This window comes from Rhincodon typus, chromosome 5 (assembly GCF_021869965.1).
Source record: "Rhincodon typus isolate 14 chromosome 5, sRhiTyp1.1, whole genome shotgun sequence".
Taxonomy (NCBI): Eukaryota; Metazoa; Chordata; class Chondrichthyes; order Orectolobiformes; family Rhincodontidae; genus Rhincodon; species Rhincodon typus.
In genome coordinates, this window is record NC_063336.1 from 62529094 (window position 1) to 62540284 (window position 11191).

At 40.0% G+C, this 11191-nt stretch overlaps 1 protein-coding gene across 1 annotated transcript in view; it reads left to right on the top strand.

The window, feature by feature from the left end:
• Positions 1–11191, top strand: part of LOC109914682 (laminin subunit alpha-2-like) — a 378683-nt gene that overhangs the window by 360759 nt on the left and 6733 nt on the right. Inside the window, exons 56-59 of the mRNA XM_048597042.1 lie at positions 1638–1750; positions 2339–2528; positions 6673–6828; positions 10383–10536. Of these exons, the coding sequence (XP_048452999.1) occupies positions 1638–1750; positions 2339–2528; positions 6673–6828; positions 10383–10536 (613 nt within the window). The remainder of the gene's footprint in view (positions 1–1637; positions 1751–2338; positions 2529–6672; positions 6829–10382; positions 10537–11191) is intronic.

Sequence of the window (11191 nt, forward strand, 5' to 3'; positions counted from 1 at the left end):
CGTGACTCCCTTGTCCGCTCCACACTCCCCTCCAGCCCCACACACCCGGCACTTTTCCCTGCAACCGCAGGAAGTGCTACACCTGCCCCCACACCTCCTCCCTCACCTCCATCCCAGGCCCCAAGAAGACTTTCCACATCAAGCAGATGTTCACCTGCACATCTGCCAATGTGGTATACTGCATCCGCTGTACCCGTTGTGGCCTCCCCTACATCGGGGAAACCAAGCGGAGGCTCAGGGACCGCTTTGCAGAACACCTATGCTCGGTTCGCAATAAACAACTGCACCTCCCAGTCGCGAACTATTTCAACTCTCCCTCCCATTCCTCAGACAACATGTCCATCCTGGGCCTCCTGCACAATGATGCCATCTGAAGGTTGCAGGAACAGCAACTCATATTCCACTTGGGAACCCTGCAGCCCAATGGTATCAATGTAGATTTCACAAGCTTCAAAATCTCCCCTCCCCCTACCGCATCCCAAAACCAGCCCAGCTCATCCCCGCCTCCCTAACCTGTTCTTCCTCCCATCTATCCCCTCCTCCCACCTCAAGCCACACCCCCATCTCCTACCTACTAACCTCATCCCGCCCCCTTGACCTGTCCGTCCTCCCTGGTCTGACCTATCTCCTCCCTACCTCCCCACCTACACTCACCCTTACTGGCTCCATCCCTGCCTCTTTGACCTGTCTGTCTCCTCTCCACCTATCTTCTCCTCTATCCATCTTCTATCCGCCTCCCCCTCTCTCCCTATTTATTTCAGATCCCCCTTCTCCTCCCCCATTTCTGAAGAAGGGTCTAGGCCCAAAACGTCAGCCTTCCTGCTCCTCTGATGCTGCTTGGCCTGCTGTGTTCATCCAGCTCTACACCTTGTTATCTCAGATTCTCCAGCATCTGCAGTTCCTACTATCACAGATAAACATTACATTGCAGTAGATCAGCACAGGTGCCTTCCACACACGTGGTCTGATGGGCCTCACAAGCCGCAGACTGCCCGTGCCAGTCCCCAGTACAACAATTGTCCCTGCTCCACTCTGCTACAGGCCTCCAGCCCGCTCCGCCCCTCCACTGTTAACAATTAGTAGGACAATGGGGAATGTGGAGGACTCTGTCAGGACTTCCCAGCCTGAGAACAGCCCCCTGTTGAAAGTTGGACCCTGCAGCTCTGTGGAGACTGGAAGCTGGCTGGACATTGAAGCCGTAGGTTCTATACCCCAGCCACAAGACCAGCCACAAGGGTGGAAAAGCCTTTGCTTTAAGGAGCCACTTGATTCTAGCCCTCTTTATGCATGAAATTGTTGCACACATACTGGAGGCCTCCTTGTTGACGTGCGCTCATGCTCTTCTGTCTAAGGAGCATTCACCTCTCCCAGTGAGGCTGCTAACCTTTTAACGGTGGAGACCCGGAGCGTCTGCAACTTCAGGAAACCTCTAGGAAGATTGTACATGATTCACAAACCTTTAAGGACTGACTCTGTCTTTGTTCCCAATGAATTATTTCCAAAAGCTGCATGATCAAGTTCTTATCCTCAACTGCTTTCCACTTTATGCCAATAGTCTGTTGATATTTCAGTCACAACCTATTTCTGTAATTTGAATTCTGAACTTTTGTGTTTGTTGATTTTTTTCTAAAATATAGAATATGTGTGCTGCGGACATTCACCCAATTGCACTGCTGGGAGCTAAGCGATTTGGCTTATCCAAAAATAGTCATGTTGCCGTGGAGTTTGACGATACCAAAGTGAAAACTAGGTAATTGTTGATCTTCTACACAAGATAATGATTGCATGACATTCACCAATTTCATAGCCAGGGCTGAACATATTCTTCATTGCACATTTTGTTATATATTTGAACTGGCATAAGAATTATTGAGTTACCTTTACTGCCAATAATAAACTGATGAAGAAGAGAGTCACCTTTTACAGGAAGAAGCTGAGAATTGAATGTAATTAAGGAATACATAATGATTCTTTTCACTTTGACTGTTGTTTATGATTCTCAGAAGATTGGTTTCAAGGTGAACAGGACTTTTCCTGCATTAATGTGATAGATAAAATGTTTCCTTTTTGAAATTGAATATTACATGCAACCCATGCTTGTTTGTTTTGTAATGACAACTTGTATTTATTTGTTATTAGTTCAATTCTGATTTAAACTTCTCACAGAGACAAGCAGTTTAAGGAGATCTTATGCTTACATTTTGAATGAAAAGTTATTAAAGATTGCATTGTATATATGTGATGAAACGGATTATGAAAATAAGTTCTTGCATGGTATTTAGTACAATATTCATGACAATCTTCTGAATGTTGATTAAAGGCTTTGACTTGCTTACAGGCTTATAATTGAGTTTGAAATCCAAACAGAAGCAGAATCTGGTCTTGTATTTTATATGGCAAGAATTAATCATGCAGATTTTGCAACCATTCAGATAAAAGATGGAATGGCTCATTTCAGCTATGATCTTGGAAGTGGAAATGCAAGCACAGTTGTTCAAAAGAAGATAAATGATGGTGAATGGCATAAGGTAAAACATACAAAATAAATTCAATTGCTAGCTGACTTAAGTGAAGTTCTATTTCAAGATGTATTATACCAAGCAGGTATCTTACATAAAATATTCTGTATTGTTGCAAATGCCAAGGAACTGCACCCATCAATGATACAATGAGCACAATATTATGTGAAGTATCATCGATTGACAAGCCGTTTAGAGAAAGTATATAGAACCAACAATTGGAATCAGACAGGAGGGGAAAAGTTGCAATTACAAGCAGCCTGACTGACTAACTCGTGCTTCTTTTCACTTTTCCTGTCACCTCCACTGAGATAACATTTGCAACATGCCCCTTTCCCAAATCATGTATTAAGTCCCACCATCATTGAAGGGACAACCACCACTAGGACCTCAATTCAGACAACATCATTTAACTCTACCAAAACTTCTCTGTTTCACCTTTCTCTACCTCTTCTTTCTCTGTCATCGACCTTTCTTCCACCCCTCCCTACTTTCTCTGCTGCCTCATCACTTATTGATCATACTTTTTGCCTACACTTCTTCCTTGTCTGTTATCCCCATGTTCCTCACTTCCTCTCTGACCTTTTTCTCACTTTTCTCCCCTGTTATCTCCTCCTGCTGTCCCCATACATCCTCACTCTGTTCCTGTCATCTCCAACTGGAGCAAAGCCCCCAGACTGAGCATTTGAAGTGCAGACTCCATCAATCTTCTTCTGTTCAGACATGGCACTGATGGGACTCCAAAGCTGCCAAGCAATCTAATTGGCTGGCAACTCTCACAGACAGTATTTCCTCCCAGAGGTTCTGATTCTGACTCTGTTTGATATTATTCCTTATTCCTACATACTCTGCTATTACAAACATTACAACAGACTTTAACATCTTCCCAATGACAGATGTTAAGGTAACTGGCACATAGTTACCTAATTTTAGCTCCTTTGCTTTTTGAATAAGGGTGTTACATTGACAGTTTGCTGATCCTCCAGAATGTTTCCAGAATCTGAGGATTCTTGCAAGATGACTACCAGGCTGTTTTTATTCACTCATGGAACATGGATGTCGCTGGCTGGGCCAGCATTTTTGGCCTGTTCCTTGTTGCCCTTGAGAATGCATCCACTATGTCTGTAGCTAATATCCTAAACTGCAAGCCATCAGGTCCAGGAACTTATTGGCTTTTACCCCATTAGTTTTTTAGCACTTTCTCTCTAGGGATAATTATTTATAGGTTTTATATATCATCTCCTCTCCAATTTGCCCCTTGATTATTTAGTATTATTGGAATGAAATTAATGACTTCTACCATGGTGACTGATGCGAAGTATTTCCTCAACTCCTCTGCCATTTCCTGGTTCCCCATTATTATTCGACTAGCCTCATTCTCTAAGAGGTGTATGTTCACATTAACCTCAAATATACACTTATAGGTTTTTCTTGGTCATATATTGTTGGTTTTTAAAATTTTATGAATTCTCTGGCTTATCACTGATCTTTGACACGTTGTATGATTCTTGTTTTCTTTCAGTTTGATGCCAACCTTTACCTACTTGGTTAACCATGACTAGCTAATCCCCTTCTTAGAACCCTCCTTCCTCTCTGTGATACAACATCGTTATGAGTTGTGAACTGTTTTCATAAATGGTTGCCATTGTTTCTCAACCATCTTTTTCCTGTCAATTCCAGCTAATCCTGCCCTTATTCCTTTGTGATTACCCTTATTTACGTTTAGCACAGTTATTTCTGACCAAAGCTTCTCACTTTTAAACTGAATGCTGGATTTGACTATGCTATGGTCACTTGGTTTGCAAGGAAATTTTTTAATCAGAGATCATTTATCAAATCTGCTTTATTACACATTACCAGATACAAAATAGAATGATTCCTATTTGAATCCACCATATATTGCTCTGGGAAACTGTCCCAAATATATTCTATGAATTCTTCTTTGTGACTAGCTCTGCCAATTTGATTTTCCCAATCTACATAAAGATTAAAGTCACACATGAATAATGTACTGCTTATTTTACATGCCCTCATTATCTCCTTATTTATTCTCCATCCTGCAGTATAGCTACTGTAATTGGGCCAATGGACTCCTCCAACCAATGTCTTCTACCCCTTGTGATTTCATAACTCCACTCAGATGGATTTTACATCTTTTGATACAAGATCAGTTTTTTGCTATCATACTTATTTCATCTCTTATTAACAAAGCCACCCCATCACCCTTTCTGTTCTGCCTGTTCATATGAAGAGTCACATATACTGAATATTTAATTCCCAATTCTGTTCTCATTGTAACCAAGTCTCTCTAGCGACTGTGATATCAAACCCATTAATCTCTACATGTGTTGCTCATTCATTTATTTTGTTTTGAATAGAATATGCATTTAAATAGAGGGCCTTTAAGTTTGTCTTTTTTAAAATCGTTTTTTCTCCCTTTAAACACATTTGCTACTGTTTTCCTATGTTTGTACACTTCCTGTCCTACTCTGGACATTGTTATTCAAATAGCTGCTCTGTAGTGCTGCCAAATCCTTTTACAATATGAATCTACCTTTCCCATCTCCAACCCCGACACAAATTAGGTTAAAGTCCATGCTATAGCTTGTAATGGAGTGTGGCGGCAGTCAGTGATCAGAACACGTGGATGCCCCCTGCAGTGGTCTGCTGCAGAGAGCCCTCGGGAAGAGAGACTGTGATGATTGTCTCTTTAACCTTGCTTCTTGTTTTTCTATATTGTGTATAGCTGTAATGTAATTTTTTTTTCATTTCTCTATTCTGTAACTAAGGATTGTACCAAGGTACTCTGTACCTAAGATGGCTCTGTGTGTTGGTGAATTTGTTACACCGTAACTAATTTTGTAACCGAAGAAGCTTTCCTAGGTACCTTTGTACCTAAGATGGCACTCTAAGTGGCAACTTATAAATTTTCACTGTACTCATGTAACAATAAAGCTCTAGATATTGGCTCTCAGCAGGGTCAAGTGAAGTCAGTTATCAGAACAGATCCCTTCTACTCCAATGCTTTTCCATTGAGGTTCTAACTATTCAAATTATTTCAGCAGAATCTCCTTTCTAGTCCTATTGATGTCATTAAAACCTATATGGATAACAAAAATTGGATCCCTCTCCTCTTCCTCCAAGTTCCTGTCCAGCCTGAGGACATGTCAATAATCCTGGCACTGGGCAGGCAACACAGCCTTTGGGACTTACACTCACGGCTGCAGAACACAGTATCTGTCTTCCTAAATTGAATCAGTTAGTCTGAGCGGTGTGACTACCTCCTGGAGCAAAGTGTCCAGATAACTTTGTCCCACCATCTTGAGGCACAATTTCTGCAGCTTGGACTCCAGCTCCTCAACTAGGATACAAAGTTTCTCGAGTTGCAAATACTTACTACGGATGTGTTCACTCTGGATCACCTTGGTATCCAGCAGCCCAGCAACTGCAAAGTTCTAATACAAACAGCAAGGGCAAAAGAGAGAATTCTGTCCTATGGGGAATTGTTTAAACTGGTAAGAAGAGTGACTCAATGAATAGGAAGATTTAATCAACAATTTTAAAGGTATTTGACAATGAACATTACAATTTTAAAAATGTTTTTGCATTGGATTAAACAATGAAGATGGCTTTAAAAATATCTGCAAAAGCGTATATGAATGAAGGAAAATTTCTACATTTGTTTTATTCTGGTAGTCAATAATAAATTAGTAGATTAGATCAGCATTACAATGATTTGCTTTTCATTGTATCAGGAAACAGTGCTGCCTTGTCAGATAAGCATTTCAATGAGATGCCATTTGCTTTCTTGATGATATCCCTGGTACAATATCAAACTAGAACAGTGAGTTCTCTTGGTATGAGGCCAATTTTTACACCTCAGTGCACAATGGCAAATCAGGTTACCTGATCACTCATATTTGTTGCTGTTTGTGAGAATTTGTGACTTACTCAGGGACAGCTACATTGGTCAACAAATTAGCAATGATCCCGTGTCAGAAGAACTTTGGAATATCCTGAGGTGGTGAAAGTTATTACATCAATGTCAATTTTTTTCTTTATACTTGCTGATAAAGTTTACAATTTTGCAAATTTTTTTTGGTCAAGTATGACATGTAACATGTTTTAATAAATTTGTATTTACTTCATGTAGGTCAGAATTGTCCGGGATAGGAAGAGAGTAACAGTTACAATTGGTCTCACTGTAGCAACTGCAGTCAGTCCTAAAAATGCAGATATTCTGGATGTCGTGGGTATGATTTATATTGGAGGATTGCCCAAGAACTACACAACAAGAAGAATTGGCCGTGTAAGTTGTGAACAATCCCAGCCATCTAAAGTCTATAGAAAATCAAACTGCTGAAATTCGGAGGTTATACTGTCAGCAAAGTCTAATTTGATGTGAACGTCTGTTGGCAAAACAAGCAAAGCAGTCATACTGCCAATTCACAACACTTTTCGTTCAATGAAAATCTACGTTGGAACACCTTAAGTTAGATATGCCACCATTCATACCGAGATGTCTGAACTGTTCTCCCATCACAATCATTTAGTCTGTAAAATTAACTCTTTGTGATTTTTCAGCACTTCAGTCAGTCCTTCATAGAGTTGTAGAGTCATACAACATGGAAACAGACCCTTTGGTCCAACGAGTCCATGCCAAACATAAATCCTAAACTAAAGTAGTTCCACCTACCTACTCCTGGCCCATATCCCTCCAAATCTTTCCTATGTCTATACTTATTCAAGTGTGTTTTAAATATTGTAACTGTGCCCACATCTACCACTTCCTCAGGACGTTCATTTCACACGTGAACCACCCTCTGTGTAAATTTTTTTACACATTTTTAAATCTCTCTCCACCACCTTAAAGACTGACAATTAGTCCACAGTCTTGAAATCCCCATCCTAGGAAAAACACACCTGCCATTAATCTTATCTATACCCCTCATGATTTTATAAACCCCTATAAGGTCACCTCTCAGCCTCCTACGCTCCAGTGAGAAAAATCCTAGCCTATCCAGCCTTTCTTTATAACCCAAACCTTCCATACCGGGCAACATCCTGGTAAATTTCTTCTGAAACCTCCCCAGCTTAATAATATCCTTCCTATAACTGGACTACCAGAATTGGACACGGTAGTCCAGAAGAGGCCTCACCAATGTCCTGTACAACCTCAACATGACTTCCCAACTCATATACTCAAAGGACTGAGCAATGAAGACAAGCGTGCTAAACACCTTTTTAACCACCCCATCTAAAGGGCAACTAGGGATGGGCAAGAAATGCTGGCCAGCCAGCGACGCCCACATCCCACAAATGAACAGAAAAAGAAGAATTGACGCAAACTTCAAAGAATTATGAACTGAACCCCTAGGTTCCTCTGTTCTACAACACTACCCAAGGCCCTACCACTAATTGTATAAATCCTGTTCCCTTTCTTAGCAACAGATTCAATTCATTTTTAAAAATGTCTTGTATTGTATAGCAATCTGGGGAGACTAGATTAGAGTATTGTATGCAGTTTTGGTTACCTGATCTGAGGAAAGATATATTTGCCATAGAGGAATTCCTGGGATGGAGGGAATGTTTCATGAGAAAATAATAAGTGGGCTGAGCCTATGTTCAGTGGAGTTTGGAAGAATGGAAGATGGTCTAATTCAAACACCCAAATTTCTGACAGTATAAATGCAGGAAGATATCTCCAGGTTGCTGGGGTTAGGGAATGGTGGTGAGGGTAATAATGGAGTTGGTGTTGTCTAGGACCAGTGAATGCAGACTCAGAATTAGAGGAAAATTATTTAGGACTGAAATTAGGATTTCCTGTCTCAGAAAGGGAATCTTTGGAACTCTCTAACCCAGCAGGCTATGGAGACCCAGTTGTTGTGTATGTTCAACTCTGAGATTGATGGATTTTTACATAATTAAAATATCAAGGGATGTGGGGATAGCACCAAAAACAGTGTTGAAGTAGAAGATCAGCAATGATCACATTGGATTGTGGAGTGGGCTGGAAAGGCTCAATAGCCTTTTCCTGCTCCTGTTTCATATGTTTTTGCATTCCTTTTTGTCTGACATTATTTCTTTACCTCCTTTGAGGGCACGATGCAAACCATTTCCACACTCACTAATGTAAGCCTAAGGAATGGAATAGTTTTCTACCAGTGCTAACAGACTACAGATCTCCTTTGCAACATTTTCCTTTCTACCCAATCCACAGAGTTCGCTTGATTATGTCTTATCAAAATAAATGAAAAGTCATGGTCGTTTCTAATTTAGTGAGCATGTTTTATGCTTAACAATTTTATGCTTTACCATTGGATCATATAATTTTTCAGCAGGCAAGCATGCCATTTGACCTGTGTCTAACTAGTTTTTATCTAGAGCAATGCATTTCTAATCCTATAGCCTTTCAGCTTTATCTCTACTTCAGATGTATGTCAAAACTCTTAAAATATGCAATGATCTCTGTCTCTCTCATGATAACTAGATTCCGTTGCATCAATATCTTTCTGTAAACAAAATTCCCTGAATTTATTTCCTGTAACGACTGATTGGAGTAGCACAGTGGAACTGAAGCCCCACTGTTCCCAGAGTTATCACAAATGTGAAACTATGTTTAAACCACTGAATTGCCCCATTTTACCTCACTGTCTAATTCAGTTTAGTAGAACAGGCAAACCAGTCTTTTTTGCCCAATAACAAGAAAATAGCCATTGTAATCAAACAGTTTTTAATCAATTGCTGGACAAGGCAAGAGTATTGTGGGTGGGGGTGTTGGGGGAATGGTAAAGAAACACAGTTCTGGCACAGTGTGGATCACAGATAAGTTTCTTTTGGCACCTTTCAATTCCTTCAATTCTTTGCTAATGATGTGAGATCATGAACTAATTCTCAGTCTTTCATTCACTGGTTGAGAATTTGCCCTTTCAATGCCTCTCAAAGTTTTGATCCCCCTTTTTCCTTACGACAAAGAAACTTGCAGAGATAGCAGTTCAGGGAAAAGTGGTGAGTATGAACAGCTATTGGGAGAATTTCTGTCACTTCACCGCGCGGGAATAAGAAAGAGAGATTTATTTGCATTTTCTTTGTAGACTAGAATCATCTTTGCAGTACTGGCCACACACCAGGCATGGTCACATGGTCAAGATCTAATCAAAGTGTTGTTGCAAACAGTTGTCCCATCTATAGCCATTGGTTCTGTGTTATATGCTTTTACTCTCACTATTACAGGGGAAAGTCACATTGTGAATGCAAGAACTCACAATGTGTTGAAGTAAATATGATTTTGAAAACTGCATCCACCTCCTTGCACATTCTCCTTGATTTAAAGCAGTATCGTACTTTTTAATTCACAGTTCAAAAATAAAGGAAATAGAAATATGTGATCTTTACACTCCCCACTCTCTTAGTTTAAATTAATGTTCCACCTAACAAAAACCTCAGCCAGATTAAAAACCCATTCCCTACATATGTCAAATTAATTGCTTTCTCAAATAAACTCTACTAAGTTTGTCAAACCTGCTCATGCTGGCTGTCCTTGATTACATCCATCTAAATCAGTCTCAGATTTGGATTCCAAATGTTTGCCAACAATTACCATTAGACTAAACACTGATACCACTAGCAAAAACAGAAATTGCTGGGAAAGCTCAGCAGGTCTGCCAGCATCTGTGGAGAGAAATCAGAGTTAATGTTTTGGGTCCAGTGACCCTTCACTCAGATTGCATTCGGACCTTTACTATACTATTTCTATCGATTTTTAAATATTGCTTTGATTATTTGAAAGTTCGCTATCTAAATTTAGTGATTGCCTTTGTATTCCTATATGTTGTTCACTTATTGTGTTTTTAACACTTACAGGTACTCTACAGTATAAATGCTTGTATCCGTAATTTTAAACTGAACAACAAAACTTTAGATCTGGATAATCCAACTTCCAGTCTTGATGTCGGTGTCTGTTTTCTTAATAGTCAAAGAGGAAATTATTTTGATGGAACAGGATTTGCTAAAGCAGGTAAATGTATTTGATTGATTAGACAGTAAAATTATTTGCAGTTACTTCATTGTTAAAAATCAGAGTTAGTCTGGTACAGTAGGTTAATAAAATCATGAGGGGCATAGACAAAGTGAAGAGCCAAAGCCTTTTCCCCAGGGTAGGGGAGTCCAAAACTAGACGGTTTAGTTTTAAAGTTTAAAGGGGACCTGAGGGGCAATTTTTCACACAGAGGGTGGTGCGTGTATGGAACGAGCTGCTAGAGGAGGTGGTGGAGGCTGGTTTAATTACAACATTTAAAAGATTTTTGGACAAGTACATGAATAGAAAAGGTTTAGAGGGACATAGGTCAAACACAGGCAAATGGGACTAGTTCAGTTAGAAAATCGGATCTGCATGGATGAGTTGGGCTGAAGGGTCTGATTCCGTGCTCAATGACTCTGTGATTCTATGAGAGTCATTTTAGTCAGCTGTCATCTTAAAGCACTGTTCTTGCAAAGAAAACTGACTCAAGCCTCTTGAAGCTACTTTATATATTGCTGTATGCATTTGGGCCCATGTATATAATCACCTCCAAAACCTCAGAGGTGTAAATATGAAGAGTGCATACATTAAGAAATTGTTAATGATAGTAGGAACTGCCGATGCTGGAGAATCTGAGATAACAAGGTGTAGA